General features: G+C 44.0%; 1 protein-coding gene across 1 annotated transcript in view; it reads left to right on the plus strand.

The window, feature by feature from the left end:
- The window catches only part of LOC138666445 (oocyte zinc finger protein XlCOF6-like), a 45,893-nt gene that overhangs the window by 5,460 nt on the left and 20,447 nt on the right, over positions 1-19,986 (plus strand). Inside the window, exons 4-5 of the mRNA XM_069754668.1 lie at positions 3,188-3,491; positions 5,190-6,006. Of these exons, the coding sequence (XP_069610769.1) occupies positions 3,188-3,491; positions 5,190-6,006 (1,121 nt within the window). The remainder of the gene's footprint in view (positions 1-3,187; positions 3,492-5,189; positions 6,007-19,986) is intronic.

Below are 19,986 nucleotides of genomic sequence, written 5' to 3' on the forward strand. Positions count from 1 at the left end.
ATCAGTATAACGGCGCCAACCTGTCACATTCTGTAGGTTACTGTGCACAATCCTGCTGACAGGTTCCCTTTAAGACATCTCGGCTCTGCACTATTATCCACCGTTCTCTTTAAATGTGTAATATTTCTTCTTGAAACTCATGACAGAAAATATTGGACCTTACGATAGTTTAGATTGTGAAGTCACCGAGACCCATAAGCTAATTACACCAGAGACTTTTCACCACTATCACCACTAGTTACTCATTTATTACTGATGAAGACTGTTGAGTTTGATCACTTCAGTAGATGTGTAATTGTCTATAGTCACAGTATTCGACTACAGTAGTGTCCAAAATACTCTGATTTAACCTCTTCCCGCAGCCAGTTTTGTGTTTTTAATCAGGCCCCATTTTTAAAATCTGACGTGTGACACTTTATGTGGTGATAACTGTTATGACCTGGTGGTTAGGAGCACCCGGAATGACCTGATAGTTAAACCACATACAGGACGAACTCTGGGATGTGGGAACTCTGCTGACCGCAAGCCCTAATCCTATCACACACACTAGAAATAGCCGTGGAGCGCTCCTGACCAGACCTAGGCGCCTCGTCACAGCCTAAGGGCTATCTAGCCCTAGAGAAGGAAAATAAAGCCTACCTTGCCTCAGAGAAATTCCCCAAAGGTAAAGGAAGCCCCCCACATATATTGACTGTGAGTAAAGATGAAAGTCACAAACGTAGAAATGAAACAGGTTTCAGCAAAGGGAGGCCAGACTAACTAAATAGACAGAGGATAGGAAAGGTAACTTTGCGATCAGCACAAAAACCTACAAAAGACCACGCAGAGTGTGCAAAAAGACCTCCGCACCGACTCACGGTGCGGAAGGGGCCACTCTGCATCCCAGAGCTTCCAGCTAGCAAGACAAAATCATGATAACCAGCTGGACAAGAAAACAGAGAACAAATAATGACTATCAGGAACTTAGCTTCTGCAGGAGAAGGCAGGTCACCAGAGAGATCCAGGAGCGAACTGAACAAATGCAAAAACATTGCCAGCAGGCCTGGAGTAACGATCTGAGAGGAGTTAAATAGCAGAGCCAACTAAAGGATAAACCACGTCACCTGTGTAAGGAACCTCAGAAGCCGCAGCTTCACTCATAGCCACCAGAGGGAGCCCATAGACGGAACTCGCCGAAGTACCATTCTCGACCACAGGAGGGAGCTTGACAACAGAATTCACAACAGACAACTTGGGAATTATTCACAAAGGATAATAGAAAACAAATGGATCTTACAAATTATTTTCCAACTTCGCACAATACCCTACATATGATTGTAGGCTACTGTCTGGGCAAATGGCAGTGTTCAGAAGGGAAGGAGCGCCATTTAGGCTGGTTTCACATTTGCATTGAGCAGAGCAGCGGAGGGCTGCGTAGTTCTTCCATTAAGACCCACCCACTGCTGCACCTCTTCCATTCAGCTCTGCTTACGTCGGCATGCGTCCTGCGTACCTGTCTTTAACATTGGGTATGCAAGCCATGCGAATGTAAGCGGATGCCTCCGAATGCGTCATTTTGATGCTGTGCCGACCGCAACAAAATGCAACATGTTGCGTTCTACGCAGTTCGGCGCAGCATCACAACGACGCATGCAGCGGCATCTGCATTCATTCGCATTGCCTGCATACCCAATGTGAAAGATAGGTGCACAGGAATTATGCTGACGTAGGCGGAGCTGAATGGAAGAGGTGAGGCAGTAGGTGGGGCTTAACAGAGGAACTACGCAGCCCTCCGCAGCTCTGCCCAACGCAAATGTGAAACCAGCCTTAGCTATTTGAATGCAGATCTAGCTGGAATAGTTTGCAGACATAATATATTGGGTCGCCTGGCAGCTCAAAAGATATCCACCATGAACATGCTTGGTACTATCTTCTCTGCTTTCCATATCCCAAGGATTGCCTTGCTCATCCCCCTTTAGCACCCTTACATGGATCTGGACTTACATTGGGACCCCTAGGCTTGGACCTTGGTGTTATCTGCTATTCTGTGGTGTTTGATGGCAAGAAGAATAGTCAGGTAGCTGGATCAGAACCAGAAGGACAGAATACAGAATGAGAAGACACAAGAGTAGTCAGTAAATGGGCCATGGTTACAACAGGAAACAAATACACAAGCCACATGTGAGCTGAGCACAGAGGATTGAACCAGAGGAGAGCAACGCTGTATCTGGCAGATTCTGGCAATGTGCTTTAAACTTTAGTAGGGTGTGGTAGTTTCCAATTGGCTGAAGTAGGGAGCAGATTACTCCAGCTGGACAGCAGGAACAGATCCCAGATGAGATTAGACACCCCATATGCAGAAGTCCTAATATAACTGAGAGAAAACCAGAATAGTCAAAATCCCGATAAAGTGATTCCATTTTATAAATTAATTCACTTAGGGTTATAATCTACATGAGGAGTGAATATTTTGACTCCACAGACGCTTTCTGGAAATTAACACACAGTGGATGTTGGTGAGTGAAAATTACACATTTTCCATTTTATTACCGAACACTTAGTGCCCAGATTGTGCTCCAGGAGACACACCATAAATTTAGTAGGTTCTTCTAACTATAATATTGCTAAATACAAGTATCCTAAATGTTCTTTGAGCACTCTGCAAGACTCAGAATTGAGAGTGGATTTTGCTGGATTGGTTTATAGAAACCTTGTTGCTGTTCAGCAGCTTTTGAGCCACTAATAGTGTAGGAGCCCCTGTTTTTCCATTGACAGATGATGGACCTGAGTGGGGACATTTTTGTGAGATGAGAATTGGTATTATTTTTTCCTAATTAACATTGATTGTTTTTCTTTATTCAATATTTGGGAGGTAGAATGAACAAACAGTTGAACAACACGCATTACTGGTTCATCCTATAAGGTTTTCTATTAGACTGTGAACTGTAATTGTCTTGGTAAATTAATTAAAATTTTTTACATGAACTGTCCATAAAAATGGCAAGCTAAGTAGAAATGTTTACAAATTTAAAACTCAAGGATATTTTATTAAAAAAAATAATTGTTTTTTTATCTTAGCAGATGACTGTATCAGGAGATCAGAGGGACAGCTGATATTTTCAATTTTTAAATCTGATGATCTTGAGATCCTACAAGATACAACTGAAGTGAATGCTATTACTCCGAATATACCATCATCCCTTCACAGCAAAGATCTGTCATCTGATGCTATGGAACAGGTGCCATCTTCTGATTCATTACCGACTACTAAGGAAAATCAAAGTCACAAAAGAGACATTAAAAAACAAACTACTCCTAAAGCAAAGAAGTCATTTTCATGTTCAGAATGTGGGAAACATTTTACACGAGAATCACATTTTGTTAACCACCAAAGAACTCACACAGGAGAGAAGCCTTTTTCCTGTTCAGAATGTGGGAAATGTTTTGAGCACAAATTAACTCTTGTAGATGACGAGGAAAAAGCTAACATATTAAACACCTTCTTCTCCACGGTATTCACGGTGGAAAATGAAATGCTAGGTGAAATCCCAAGAAACAATGAAAACCCTATATTAAGGGTCACCAATCTAACCCAAGAAGAGGTGCGAAACCGGCTAAATAAGATTAAAATAGATAAATCTCCGGGTCCGGATGGCATACACCCACGAGTACTAAGAGAACTAAGTAATGTAATAGATAAACCATTATTTCTTATTTTTAGTGACTCTATAGCGACAGGGTCTGTTCCGCAGGACTGGCGCATAGCAAATGTGGTGCCAATATTCAAAAAGGGCTCTAAAAGTGAACCTGGAAATTATAGGCCAGTAAGTCTAACCTCTATTGTTGGTAAAATATTTGAAGGGTTTCTGAGGGATGTTATTCTGGATTATCTCAATGAGAATAACTGTTTAACTCCATATCAGCATGGGTTTATGAGAAATCGCTCCTGTCAAACCAATCTAATCAGTTTTTATGAAGAGGTAAGCTATAGACTGGACCACGGTGAGTCATTGGACGTGGTATATCTCGATTTTTCCAAAGCGTTTGATACCGTGCCGCACAAGAGGTTGGTACACAAAATGAGAATGCTTGGTCTGGGGGAAAATGTGTGTAAATGGGTTAGTAACTGGCTTAGTGATAGAAAGCAGAGGGTGGTTATAAATGGTATAGTCTCTAACTGGGTCGCTGTGACCAGTGGGGTACCGCAGGGGTCAGTATTGGGACCTGTTCTCTTCAACATATTCATTAATGATCTGGTAGAAGGTTTACACAGTAAAATATCGATATTTGCAGATGATACAAAACTATGTAAAGCAGTTAATACAAGAGAAGATAGTATTCTGCTACAGATGGATCTGGATAAGTTGGAAACTTGGGCTGAAAGGTGGCAGATGAGGTTTAACAATGATAAATGTAAGGTTATACACATGGGAAGAGGGAATCAATATCACCATTACACACTGAACGGGAAACCACTGGGTAAATCTGACAGGGAGAAGGACTTGGGGATCCTAGTTAATGATAAACTTACCTGGAGCAGCCAGTGCCAGACAGCAGCTGCCAAGGCAAACAGGATCATGGGGTGCATTAAAAGAGGTCTGGATACACATGATGAGAGCATTATACTGCCTCTGTACAAATCCCTAGTTAGACCGCACATGGAGTACTGTGTCCAGTTTTGGGCACCGGTGCTCAGGAAGGATATAATGGAACTAGAGAGAGTACAAAGGAGGGCAACAAAATTAATAAAGGGGATGGGAGAACTACAATACCCAGATAGATTAGCGAAATTAGGATTATTTAGTCTAGAAAAAAGACGACTGAGGGGCGATCTAATAACCATGTATAAGTATATAAGGGGACAATACAAATATCTCGCTGAGGATCTGTTTATACCAAGGAAGGTGACGGGCACAAGGGGGCATTCTTTGCGTCTGGAGGAGAGAAGGTTTTTCCACCAACATAGAAGAGGATTCTTTACTGTTAGGGCAGTGAGAATCTGGAATTGCTTGCCTGAGGAGGTGGTGATGGCGAACTCAGTCGAGGGGTTCAAGAGAGGCCTGGATGTCTTCCTGGAGCAGAACAATATTGTATCATACAATTATTAGGTTCTGTAGAAGGACGTAGATCTGGGGATTTATTATGATGGAATATAGGCTGAACTGGATGGACAAATGTCTTTTTTCGGCCTTACTAACTATGTTACTATGTTACTATGTTACTATGATAACCACCAGAGAACTCACACAGGGGAGAAGCCTTTTTCCTGTTCAGAATGTGGGAAATGTTTTAACCAGAAATCGGTTTTTGATAGGCATCGGAGAACTCACACAGGGGAGAAGCCTTTTTCATGTTCAGAATGTGGGAAATGTTTTATCCAGAAATGCAGACTTGTTATACACGAAAGAATTCACACAGAGGATAAGCCGTATTCATGTTCAGAATGTGGGAAATGTTTTAAATGGAAAATAAGTCTTTATAGCCATCAGAGAACTCACACAGGGGAGAAACCTTTTTCATGTTCAGAATGTGGGAAAAGTTTTAAATGGAAAATAAATCTTGATCACCACCAGAGAACTCACACAGGGGAGAAGCCGTTTTCCTGTTCAGAATGTGGGAAATGTTTTAACTGGAAATCACATCTTGTTAGTCACCAGAGAACTCACACAGGGGAGAAGCCTTTTTCCTGTTCAGAATGTGGGAAATGTTTTAACCGGAAATCAGTTCTTGATTGCCACCAGAGAACTCACACAGGGGAGAAGCCTTTTTCCTGTTCAGAATGTGGGAAATGTTTTAACCAGAAATCAGTTCTTGATTGCCACCAGAGAACTCACACAGGTGAGAAGCCTTTTTCCTGTTCAGAATGTGGGAAATGTTTTAACCGGAAATCAGTTCTTGATTGCCACCAGAGAACTCACACAGGGGAGAAGCCTTTTTCCTGTTCTGAATGTGGGAAATGTTTTAACCAGAAAGCTCATCTTGTCATACACCAGAGAACTCACACAGGGGAGAAGCCTTCTTCATTTTCTTAATGTGGGAAATATTTTACTTGGAAATCAACTGTTAATAAACATCAGAGATGTCACTTAGGGGAGAAGCCTCATTTTTGTTCAGAATGTTGAAATCGTTTTAACCAAAATTGGATCTTCTTAAAGAGGTTGTCGAGTCATTCCTCATGTTTGCTGACAAAAGGATAAAACAAAACTTATTAATTCCAAATGTAAAACTATACCCATAATTCACCCCCTGAAGGTTAGTCAGAAGGTGACTAATCAAAAAACATATACCCCACGTTTCAGTGTATAGGGTGAGGTGACGTATACACACTGACTGTCCAAGCATCTAATTTCTATGGGTTTCGTCATCCTCACCAAAGGCGACTCATCAGGAGACTTTATTTAATATTGACCTATATTCAAGTGAGAGTGGACAAAAGAAAACTTAAAATCATGTATCATGTTATCTAAAACAGTCAGAAAACTAGCCACATATAGGCAGATCCCAGATCTCAAACTATACTTAGTAAGTTTATAAGTCACTTCAGTGGCTGTCAGTGAGGAATAGAAAGTATATGAAAATACAGTATAATTATTGTGTTTTTCCTCCTATAGGGACTGCCCTAGTTTGGTATTGTAACAGCTGTCAATTAGTAGTGCAGACAAATTGTCCTAGACTAAACCTATTTTTCAGACGGCCCAATATATACCACTCAGGGAAAATTTACCTGCTCCAAAGATCATTTGCAGATTCTAACTAATGGCCATGCTGCAGTCTGTCAAGGAATGAGTGCAATATCATTATAAAGACTAGGGATATGTGCAACCATAATGTGTGGGAGATCTGTGCAATTATTTAGTATGAATATGGAAATTATCTCTGGAAGTTAAGCGTTCCCTGAGCAGTATATACTGTATTTTCACATACTATCTATTCCTGACACTGGAGTGACTTATAAACTTATGAAGTATATACCGTATTTTCCGGCGTATAAGACGACTGGGCGTATAAGACGACCCCCAACTTTTCCAGTTAAAATATAAAATCTTCTCAAAAGTCGGGGGTTGTCTTATATGCCGGGTGTCGTCTTATAGGGTGGGTGCGAAGCAATCTGCGGTCGACGTATATAGTGGGGGGGAGTGGTCCCGATGACGAGGTGAGGGAGCGCCTCACCGGGAAGGTGTAAGTGAAGCAAACTGTCAGCTTCTGGGATGCCAGGGGTATGCAAAAAAGAGAGAGAGAGCGATGCTGTGCCTAGAAAAACACTCCTTTTTCACTCATCTGGCTCGCCCTTGTATCCTATTTTCTCCTTCTCTGCCTCTGCTTCACTTACACCTTCCCGGTGAGGCGCCCCCTCACCTCGTCATTGGGACCGCTCCCCCCCACAATATGCGGCGAGCACAGATTACTCCGCATCTGCCCTATAAGACGACATCTGGCGTATAAGACGACACCCGACTTTTGAGAAGATTTTCAGGGGTTAAAAAGTAGTCTTATACGCCAGAAAATACAGTAGTTTGAAGTCTGGGATCTACCAATATGTGTCTAGTTTTCTGACTGTTTCGCATAACATGATACATGATTTTAGGGTTTTCTTCGTCTAGTCTTACTTGAATATAGGTCAATATTAAATAGTCTCCTGATAAGTCGTCATTGGTGAGGATGATGAAACCCATAGAAATGAGAGGTTTGGAGAGCGAGTGTGTATACATCACCTCACCCTATATACTGAGATGTGGGGTATATGTTTTTCTAGTAGCCACCTTCTGACTAACCTTCAGGGGAGAATTATGGGTATAGTTTTACATTTGGAATTAATAAAGTTTAGTTTTATCCTCTTGTCAGTGAATCTTCTAATCGAGGGATAATTTTATATAGAATTATATATACAATTATAGAATTGGAAGGAACTTCCTGGGTCATCTGGTCCAACCCCATGCTCAAAGCAGGATTCACTAAATCATCCCAGACAGATGTCTGTCCAGCCTCTGAAGACTTCCATGGAAGGAGAACTCGCCACCTCTTGTGGCAGACTGTTCTACTCATTGATCACCCTGTCAAAAAGTTTTTTCTAATATCTAATCTGTCTTCTCCCATTCAGTTTCAACCCATTGCTTCTAGTCTTTTCTTGGGCAAATGAGAATAAAGATTATCCTTTTACATAGTGACAGCCCTTGAGATATTTGTAGATAGCTAAATATTCCCAAATCTTGTAACTTGACAAAGACCTATTGGTGGTCGAAACGTTCCTTCACTATGGCAGAATACATTTCTCGTTTTAACCACTACACCTGGATGGAGCACTGTTCATCTATTTGCTTAATAGTTTGCAGACACGTCACTATTCTGGTCGCTCTTCTTTGGACTTGTTCCAGTTTGTTGATGTCTTTTTTTAAAATGTGGTGCCCAAAACTGGTCACAGTATACCAGATGAGGTCTGACCAAAGAGGAGTAGAGCACAATAATGACTTCATGTGATCTAGATTGTATGCTTCTGTTAATGCAGCCCAGAATTGCATTTGCCTTTTTTGCTGCTGCATCACACTGTTGACTCATGTTCAGTTTATGATCTATTAGTATACTCAAGTCTTTTTCACATGTGCTGTTGATTAGCTATATTCCTCCCATTCTGTATATGCTTTTTCATTTTTATTTCCCAGATGTAGTACTTTGTATTTTTCCCTGTTAAAAACAATTCTGTTAGTTGCTGCCCACTGCTCCAGTTTACTTATATCTTTTTGATTCCTCTCTCTCTAGTATTAGCTATTCCTCCCTAGCTTTGTGTCATCAGCAAATTTAATCAATGTACCCTCAATTCCTTCATCTAAGTCATTGATAAAGATGTTGAACAATACAGGGCCCTGGACAGTACCTGTGGTACAAAAAGAGAAATGATCCAGCTGGAGGTGGAGGCAGTTCAGACTTTGTGAGACTTTATTAGACAACTAAAGCGATAAAAAGTTCTTCAACAAGAAAAATCTTTACATAGCAAACACCTGGCACACCAGTGAGGAGGATCAACGCGTTTCAACTATGAAGTCTTACTCATGATCTTTTAGCAACAATTTTTTTATTTTCCCAAGGGTAAAAAAAGAAATTGGACCCCAAAGGTTATTGAACAATTTATCCTGAGTACGCCGATACCTCATATGTGGGGGGGAACCACTGTCTGGGTGCACGACAGGGCTCGGAAGGGAAGTAGCGCCATTTGACTTTTTCAATGAAAAATTGGCTCCAATCTTTAGCGGACACCATGTCGTGTTTGGAGAGCCCCTGTGTGCCTAAACATTGGAGCTCCACCACAAGTGACCCTATTTTGGAAACTAGACCCCCCAAGGAGCTTATCTAGATGCATAGTGAGTACTTTGAACCCCCAGGTGCTTCACAAATTGATCCGTAAAATGAAAAAGTACTTTTTTTTCACAAAAAAATTATTTTAGCCTCAATTTTTTCATTTTCACAAAGCCAACAGGATAAAATGGATCCTAAAATGTGTTGGGCAATTTCTCCTGAGTACACTGATACCTCATATGTGGTCACAAACCACTGTTTGTGCACACGGCAAGGTTCAGAAGGGAAGGAGCGCCATTTGACTTTTGAATGAAAAATTAGCTCCAATCATTAACGGACACCATGTCGCGTTTGGAGAGCCCCTGTGTGCCTATACATTGGAGCTCCCCCACATGTGACCCCATTTTGGAAACTGGACCCCCAAAGGAACTTATCTAGATGCATAGTGAGCACTTTGAACCCCCAGGTGCTTCACAAATTGATCCAAAAAATAAAAAAGTACTTTTTTTCACAAAAAATTTCATTTAGCCTCAATTTGTTCATTTCCACATGGGCAACAGGATAGAATGGATCCTAAAATATATTGGGCAATTTCTCCTGAGTACACTGATACCTCACAACCACTGGTTGGGCACATGGCAGGGCTCGGAAGGGATGGAGCGCCATTTGACTTTTTGAATGAAAAATTAGCTCCAATCGTTAGCGGACACCATGTCGCGTTTGGAGAGCCCCTGTGTGCCTAAACATTGGAGCTCCCCCACATGTGACCCCATTTTGGAAACTAGAGCTCCCATGGAACTAATCTAGATGTGCGGTGACCACTTTAAACCCCAAGTGCTTCACAGAAGTTTATAACGCAGAGCCGTGAAAATAAATATGTGAAAATTATTTTTTAGTCTGCAATTTTTTATTTTCAGAAGTGTAACAGGAGAAATTAAACCCCAAAAGTTGTTGTCCAGTTTGTCCTGAGTACGCTGATGCCCCATATGTGGGGGGGAACTACTGTTTGAGCACACGTCGGGGCTCGGAAGGGAAGTAGTGACTTTTGAAATGCAGACTTTGATGGAATGGTCTGCGGGTGTCATGTTGCATTTGCAGAGCCCCTGATGTGCCCAAACAGTAGAAACCCCCCACAAGTGACCCCATTTTGGAAACTAGACCCCCCAGGGAACTTATCTAGATATGTGGTAAGCACTTTGAACCCCCAAGTGCTTCACAGACGTTCACAACGCAGAGCCGTGAAAATAAAAAATCATTTTACTTTCCTCAAAAATTATGTTTTAGCAAGCAATTTTTTATTTTCACAAGGGTAACAGGAGAAATTGGACCCCAATATTTGTTTGTCCTGAGTACGCTGGTACCCCATATGTGGGGGTAAACCACTGTTTAGGCGCACGCTAGGGCTTGGAAGGGAGGGAACACCGTTTGACTTTTTGAACGCAGGATTGGCTGGAATCAATGGTGGCGCCATGTTGCGTTTGGAGACCCCTGATGTGCCTAAACAGTGGAAACCCCTCAATTCTAACTCCAACACCCCAACACACCCCTAAACCTAATCCCAACTGTAGCCATAACCCTAATCACAACCCTAACCCCAACACACCCCTAACCACAACACACCCATAATCCCAACCATAACCCTAATCCCAACCCTAACCACAACTTTAACCCCAACACACCCCTAACCCTAACCACAAGCCTAATCTTAACCCTATTTCCAGCCCTAGCCCTAATTCCAACCTTTACTCTAATTCCAACCCTAAGGCTATGTGCCCACGTTGCGGATTCGTGTGAGATTTTTCCGCACGATTTTTGAAAAATCCGCAGGTAAAAGGCACTGCGTTTTACCTGCGGATTTACCGTGGATTTCAAGTGTTTTTTTGTGCGGATTTCACCTGTGGATTCCTATTGAGGAACAGGTGTAAAACGCTGCGGAATCCGCACAAAGAATTGACATGCTGCGGAAAATACAACACAGCGTTTCCGTGCTGTATTTTCCGCACCATGGGCACAGCGGATTTGGTTTTCCAAAGGTTTACATGGTACTGTAAACCTGATGGAAAACTGCTACGCATCCGCAGCGGCCAATCCGCTGCGGATCCGCGGCCAATCTGCTGCAGATCCGCAGCCAAATCCGCACTGTGTGCACATAGCCTAATTCTAACCCTAGCCCTAACCCTAAATCCTAACCCTAGTTCTAACCTAACCCTAGTGGAAAAAAATATATATATTTTCTTTATTTTCTTATTGTCCCTACCTATGGGGGTGATAAAGGGGGGGGTCATTTACTTACTGGGAAAATATTCAGAAAAGTTCCCACGCTTGAGGTCATATGAGGACATCCAGCAGAGGGCGCATCACCGCGAATGAAGGTAACTACAGGTCATTGACCTACATTCCATTCATTCCCCGGGGTTTTACAGGCACGAGCACAGCTGCATTATAGCAGAGCTCCTGCCTGTAAAATAATTTAACCCCTTCAGATGGATTTACATCATGGGACATATCGACGGAAGGTATGAGATATTGTTGTTTTTTTTTTTTCAATTTGTTACAGGTCGAGGGTCTTCAGGTGGATTGAGAGTGGGATAAATTATTACAACAACCTGTGTGTTTATTTCATTAAAATACTTTGCAATATTGTGTGTGTGTTTTTTTTAACCATTTCATGCTATTGGATTAATAATGGATAGGTGTCATAATTGACGCCTCTCCATTATTAATCTGGCTTAATGTCACCTTACAATAGCAAGGTGACATTAACCCTTCATTACCCCATATCCCACCGCTACACGGGAATGGGAAGAGAGTGGCCAAGTGCCAGAATAGGCGCATTTTCCAGATGTGCCTTTTCTGGGGTGGCTGGGGGCAGATGTTTTTAGCCAAGGGGGGCCAATAACCATGGACCCTCTCCAGGCTATTAATATCTGCCCTCAGTCACTGGCTTTACCACTCTGGCGGAGAAAATTGCGCGGGAGCCCATGTCAATTTTTTCCCGCGATTTAACCCTTTAATTTAATAGCTAGAGCGCCCAAATTTTGCACATACACACTACTAACATTAGTAGTGTGGAATATGCAAAAAAATGGGGATATGACTGTTGTACTGTACTGTATGTAAACCATGTCTCATATCATGTCGGGTTTGGGAAGGAGATAGCAAAAGCCGGCAATTGAATTACCGGCTTTTAAGATATCTCGCGCTGGATGAAATATTTATATATATATATATATATATATATATATATAGACTCGCCCACCATTCCTAAGAGTAAGAAGCACTGAACATGAGCTCCTGAATTTCCATCACGTTATACCTTGTAATGAGGCAACTGTAAGACAAAACCTGGAAAAACTCAACTACGTGGAACATAAAAGTGATCTGGACTGAACTGGACTTTACTTTTTATGAAAAAAAGGAAGAATCGGAGGATTTAAAGGACAAAACAAGAATCTCCTTGAGGACACACACTGGAAGCAGCCGACATCATACATCTGACATCCTGATACCTGGACCTATAGAAGGTAGGAGAATTCTTTAACTACAACACAACCTATAGACTTGCTACAAATTAATCTTCTTAGAAACAAGGATTATAACTAACATATAACTACAAAATGGAAAACACAAATTTAGAACAAGTAAATGAACAAAGCCCAGAGCCAGAGACACAGGAATTCTGGGGGCCAGATCAGGAGATAACACAGGGGGGCAATAAATCCAAGAAGGACCTTATTAGAGAGAATCCAGAGACTCTTTATGCAGATTTCACAAAGGAAGAACCAAAAAGAAAAACCAATGTATTATTCTATACAGACCAACTCTCAGCCTGGCACACTGCGCTGTGCAAACAATATAAACATGTATCTAAATCCAACACTAAGAATGCCCAGCAGATTAAAATTACCAGCCAAGCAGATGATGACACCAATGCGCTCACCATAAGCCTATACAAAAATGGCACAGTCATGGCGCAGGGGAATGAGGAGATTCTGCAGCAATTTGAAAATTGTTTTTCTGATATCAAAGAGTAGGCACAAACCTATAAAGGACTACAAGCCCCAGCAGCTACCACTAATGCTCACATAGAGATTCCCAAACAGAGCTGCCTAACCCCCGACACTTCACACCTGTCGCCTGATAACATCAGAGACTTCTTATCTCAGCTAGAAAGTGACTTGGTCCAACTGAAATTAGAATGTGAAAGAAACTCACAAAGCAATGCAAATAACCAAGCAACAAATGACACAGCCATACAGAAAATAAGGGCCAAAATGTGTGAACTGAAATGTCAACACAAGGCAGCACTACAGGAAATGGGGGAGCTGAAAAAAGACAATGATCAACTCCGAAAGGAGATTACAGAATTAAAAGCCCATAGCCCTGGACATCTGAACCAGCAGGGGGCAATGGGAACAAGCGAGAGAGCAGACAACATGGCCACCACTGAACAGAATGTAGAGACACCAAACAGCATTAAAATAATAACCAACAATATGATGGAAGAGAGAAGAGAACCAGCGACCAGCAAAGCCAGCACCACAGACCCCCATCAGCAGCACCGTAGCCCACCCAAGACATCGCAAAGTCCTGATATTGTCCTAATAATGGACTCAAATCCTGAAACCACAGAGATGGAAGAGAGAAGAGAACCAGCCACCAGCAAAGCCAGCATCACAGACCCCCATCAGCAGCACCGTAGCCCACCCAAGACATCACAAAGTCCCGATATTGTCCTAATAATGGACTCAAATCCTGAAACCACAGCGATGGAAGAGAGAAGAGAACCAGCCACCAGCAAAGCCAGCATCACAGACCCCCATCAGCAGCACCGTAGCCCACCCAAGACATCGCAAAGTCCCGATATTGTCCTAATAATGGACTCAAATGGGAAGTACCTAAATACACAGCGGCTATTCCCAGGAAAACAGGTCCGTACAATCCGCTGTGCAAATATTGAACAAGTGACAGAGGTCATCAGTAAACCACGGTTTACCAACCCAAAGCACATTATTATACACACGGGTACAAACAATCTGCCAGACCAGCAGATCGCAGAACAACTGATCAAACTGGCAAAGAGGGCAAACCTAAAATTCCCGGACAGTAAAATCCTTCTGTCATCGCTGCTCCCAAGAAAGGACATATGCAGGCAAACCACCCAAGCCATCAATGCAGAACTGACTGAAAAGATCAAGACTGTGCCAAACGTGACCCTGGCACAACACCTCTCCATAAACAACAGTCACCTGCACGATGATAAACACCTCAACAAACAAGGGGTCAGCCTCCTGGCCAAAGAGCTGAAGGACATCGTGCTAAACAGGGACCCCGGGCCTGGATTCAACAGTGGCCATAATCACACTGGAAGACCCCCGAGAACGATAAAGCAGAAAACCCCAAGGCTACCTCCTGAAGCTGGAAACAAAGCTCTTCACCCAGTGTCAGACCATCAGAGGTGGAGACCTCCACGGAGGGGACCACCGAGCCCACACAGACACATGCAGAGCAGAGATAGGAATGAGATAAAGAACCTGCTCAAGGAACTGCGCAGAATACTAATGTGACTGGATGGAACCAAGCACCGCTATAAAACGGTCAGAAATCCAATTTGTCCCACACAGCCATACTCATTACAAGGTATATACACACAAACCACACAGAAGAATGTCTTCACTTACAATCAGCAGCTGGAATATCCAGGGTCTCAACGCCTCAACCTTCGGATCTAAAACAAAGGACCCTGATTTTATACAAAGTCTGAAAAATATAGACATTCAGATCCTCCTGGAAACATGGACCAGAGCCGAAAATGAATCCCTGGTGCCTATTGGATACAAGGATTTCTTGGTCCATGCCCAGAAAAATAAAAACATCAAACAGGGCCGGGGCTCAGGAGGAGTAGCGATCTGGTATAAAGAGGAGCTCCATCAGTACATCAAATCGGTGAAGAAAGGAGGCAGCCAGATATGGATCAGAATCAGCAGCTCCATCCTCACCTGTCAGTCTGATGTCCACCTCTGTGCCACCCATATACCACCACCAGAGTCCCCCTACTTCAATCCAGACTGCTTCGAGATCATACAAAGAGAAGCCACTCATTATCAGGCCCTGGGCAAAGTTCTCATCTTTGGAGACCTCAATGCAAGAACAGGGAGAGAGAGAGACTTCCTGACCACGGATGGAAACATCTACATACTTGGAGCAGAGAATGACGGCCAAGACCCTGTACACACTGAGAGAAACAGCTATGACAGTACAGTCAACAAAAGTGGCAGAAAGCTCCTGAACGTATGTAAAAGTTTAGGACTTCATATCCTTAATGGACGAAGCAAGGGTGACTCCTTAGGAAGGTATACACTAAACTCCCATGTAGGGAGGAGTGTAGTAGATTACGCCATTACAGATCTGAACCCGGCAGATGTCAGCGCCCTCATAGTCACCCCACAAACGCACCTGTCAGACCACAGCCAACTTCTGTACATGAAATCTACAGAGAAACCATCCACTCAGAAGCCACAGCAGAGCGGCCTCTTCACCCGGCCTCCATCCTATAAATGGTCCAAAATGTCGGCACTAAAATATAAAGAAGCTTCCAGCAGACCAGAAATACAGCGGATGCTCCACCACTTCTACAACCTCGAGTACATGCCAAACCCAGAGGGAGTGAGCCAAGCCGCAAAGGACCTCAACAATATATTCTACGCAATGGCCAGACTGTCCGACCTTAAAAAAGTCGACTACAAGAGACCAAAAGAAACAGGTCAATGGATGGTTTGACAAAGAATGTAAAGCTGTACGGAAGACCCTGAGAACAGCCTCCAACAAGAAACACAGAGACCCCAACCACCTGGGTCTGAGGGAAGCCTATGACTCCATACAAAAGCAGTACAAAACCATCCTCAGGAGGAAGAAGCAGAGTTACATCTCTACCAAGCTTAACCAACTCCAAGACGCCCTCCAAGACAACTCCTTCTGAGATCTATGGAACCACATGGGCACCAAAGACAAGAAAAACAACAACCATATCCAAAATGGCAACCTCTGGCTCCAATACTTCAGAGACCTCTATAAAGACATTCCAAAGGAAGGACTAAGCCAAGAACAGGAAAACATAATGGCGAAACTAAAAGCAATGGAGGAAAAACTCAAAAACTTCCAAAACCCGGTGGATACACCTATAACACTACAGGAAGTAACCGAGAGACTCTCCTCCATAAAATGTAGAAAAGCCGGTGGCCTGGATGGAATCCTACCAGAAATGCTGAAGTACAGCCCACCAGAAATACAGGCTGCAATGGTTAAACTCTTCAATATTGTACTGAGTGCCGGCTACTTCCCTCGTACCTGGAACCAAGGCCTCATCACACCCATCCACAAGAGTGGGGACAGGTATGACCCAGCCAACTACAGAGGCATATGTGTCAGCAGCAACCTGGGAAAACTGTTCAACAGTATCCTGAACAAGAGGATCCTCACCTTCCTCACCGAGCACAACGTCCTCAGCAAGAGCCAAGCAGGGTTCATGCCGAACCACCGCACCACTGACCACATCTATACTCTGCACAGCCTCATTCAGAAACACGTCTACAATACAAAGAATGGGAAGATATACGCCTGCTTTGTGGACTTTAAAAAGGCCTTTGATTCAGTGTGGCACCCGGGCTTATTCCTGAAACTGCTGGAGAGTGGAATAGGAGGAAAGACCTACGATGTCATCAAAAGCTCCTACACCGAGAACCGCTGCAGCATGAGTGTGAACGGCAAAAGAATGGCTTATTTCCAGCAGAGCCGCGGAGTCAGACAAGGCTGCAGCCTAAGTCCAACGCTCTTCAACATCTACATCAACGAGCTGGCTACCGCCCTGGAATCTTCCTCAGCTCCAGGACTCACCCTCCACGACGCCCAGGTGAAATTCCTGCTGTATGCAGATGACCTGCTGCTGCTGTCACCAACCGAGAAAGGCCTCCAGGACAACCTGAAAATCCTAGAGAAATTCAGCTCCACCTGGGCTCTACCGGTCAACCTAAAGAAAACCAACACCATGGTGTTCCAGAGGAGAAAGAGAAGATCAGACCAGCACCCGTCATTTATCCTCAACAACTGCGACCTCACAGGAACGGACAAATATACTTACCTGGGCCTAGAGATTCAACGGTCAGGGAGCTTCAAACAAGCCATAGAGACCCTGAAAGACAAGGTCTGCAAAACCTTCTATGCCATCCGAAGGAAACTCTACCATCTGAAGCCACCAGTGAGGGTCTGGCTAAAAATCTTCGACTCCATCATCGCCCCAATCCTCCTGTATGGCAGCGAAGTCTGGGGTCCTCACACCTACCCAGACTGGTCAAAGTGGGATTCCAGCCCAACAGAAATATTCCACCTGGAATTCTGCAAGCACCTTCTCCAGGTCCATCGGAGCACCTCCAACAGTGCTTGTCGGGCCGAGCTGGGCAGATTCCCTCTACACCTAACAGTTCTAAAGAGGGCGCTGTCATTCCGGACTCACATGCATAGGAGCAATCCAAGCTCCCATCACCATAAAGCCCTGATACATGTAAGTGAAACAGAAAAACCAGAACCCTCGAAACAGCCCAGCCAAACCCAACCGGACCAGAACACCAATCACAACAACCTGACAAAAGCCGGAATTAGGAAGATGGCAGACGAAGGCCAGGAGAGGTATGTTAATGACTGGAAGAATGATATCATCAGCTCACAGAAACTGACCATGTACCGGAGCCTACAGAGAGACTACAGACTGGCCCCATATCTGGAGAAACTCCCGGACCCCAGAGACCGCCAGATCCTGAGCCGATATAGACTCAGTGCCCACAGTCTGGCAATCGAATGTGGCCGACACAGGCAGAGCTACAAGCCCAGGGAGGAAAGACTGTGCCAACACTGTGATCAGGAGGCCATAGAGGACGAAACCCACTTCCTGCTACATTGCTCCAAATACTCAGCAGTGAGGGACACTCACTTCAGGAGACTCTCACATCTCTTCCCAGACTTCATCACCATGAAGGAGGAAGAGAAAACATATATCCTGCTGGGAGAAGAAGAGAGCGCAGTGGAGATAGCAGCGCGGTATGTGAGCGAATGTCATAGACTGCGAGAAAGAGAACTATGATGCCATGGACTATAGCCCCCACCCTGGATCTGCCCCATCCACCTCCCCTATGCCATGGACTATAGCCCCCACCCTGGATCTGCCCCATCCACCTCCCCTATGCCATGGACTATAGCCCCCACCCTGGATCTGCCCCATCCACCTCCCCTATACCATTGACTATAGCCCCCACCCTGGATCTGCCCCATCCACCTCCCCTATGCCATGGACTATAGCCCCCACAATGGATCTGCCCCCATCCACCCTCCCTACAGCTCCTACCCAACATCCCCACAGTCCCTACCCATATTGCCTTTATACACTTGCTTTGGCAAAACTGATGTGTATTTGGTCCTGCCAATAAAGCTTCTTTGAATCTTGAATCTTGAATCTATATATATGTGTGTCTCACTGACATATATATATATATATATATATATATATATATACCGTACATATGTTTTTGGGAGCACATGGATCCATTGTATGTCCGTATGTCGGTTTTGCAAGCCTGCGAGAAAATCTCGCAGTACGGATGCCATACAGATTACATACGGAGGATGCCATGCGCAAAATACGCTGACACACCCTGCCTACGGAGGAGATATGGACCACTATTTTGGGGACTTTTCTGCGTATTACGGCCGTAAATTATGGACCGTATTTTTATACGCTGAGTGTGACGCCGGCCTGATACTGTAACAAGGGTTACTGCTGCCTTTCCAGGCTCTCCCTTTGTAGCCAACACTGGTCAGCGGCGAGCAGGCTATTCTGGGGCTAAGTCCTGCTTTGCACACACTGAACATGCTCACGGGAGGACCTTTCATTGGAGGTCGGGGGTCACACGCTCAGGCCCTGTAGCAGCTCCTATTGGTCCTCTAGGAAGGTCCTGAAAGAGCTGCAACTATAAAAGGTTTGCTTGGCCGCACGGCCATGCGCTAGTATCAAATGTATTTGGCTTATGCCAGTGGATACTTTACAAATCTATATATATATATATATATGTGGTGTGAGACTGTAGCGCTGGGACTGTACACCCAGGCAGGCAGTTAGCATCAGTGGGGGCAATTAGCCATTGACTTGCTTGCAAGCACAACCCTAGTTAGGGCAATAATTTTGTATACAGCACGACTCTGTGCGGCAACAGAGATAACTTTCAGTTCACACGGGGTGAAGCTTAGCCCACGTGTGAGCTCAGAGTTTATCCGCCATTACTTTGTAGCAGATATCTCTGCACGGTGGACCCCAAATTGTTGCTTCCTACCTATACTCGGTACGTTCCGCTAGCCCTAACATGCATACCCATAAAGTAGCTCTCTCCACCCCCCACCCCCCACCCCCCCTTCATCTCTCATCATTCCTCACCACAGCGAGACATTACCAAGATTGTTGGTCCAACCACTCAGCTTTTGCCAAACCCTTAGGGTAGCCGAGTTTTCAGACCAGGAAAAGTGGCATTAACACTCGCAGAGATGAGCACCCCACCACACTTCCATTTTAAGTTCTCAATAGTTTCCATTGTTCCTCAAAAGGAGCAGGAACCAAGATGTCTGCACTGCATATATAGGACAAACCTATCATATGAATATATATCACGATAGTCCCAG

This window comes from Ranitomeya imitator, chromosome 2 (assembly GCF_032444005.1).
Source record: "Ranitomeya imitator isolate aRanImi1 chromosome 2, aRanImi1.pri, whole genome shotgun sequence".
Taxonomy (NCBI): Eukaryota; Metazoa; Chordata; class Amphibia; order Anura; family Dendrobatidae; genus Ranitomeya; species Ranitomeya imitator.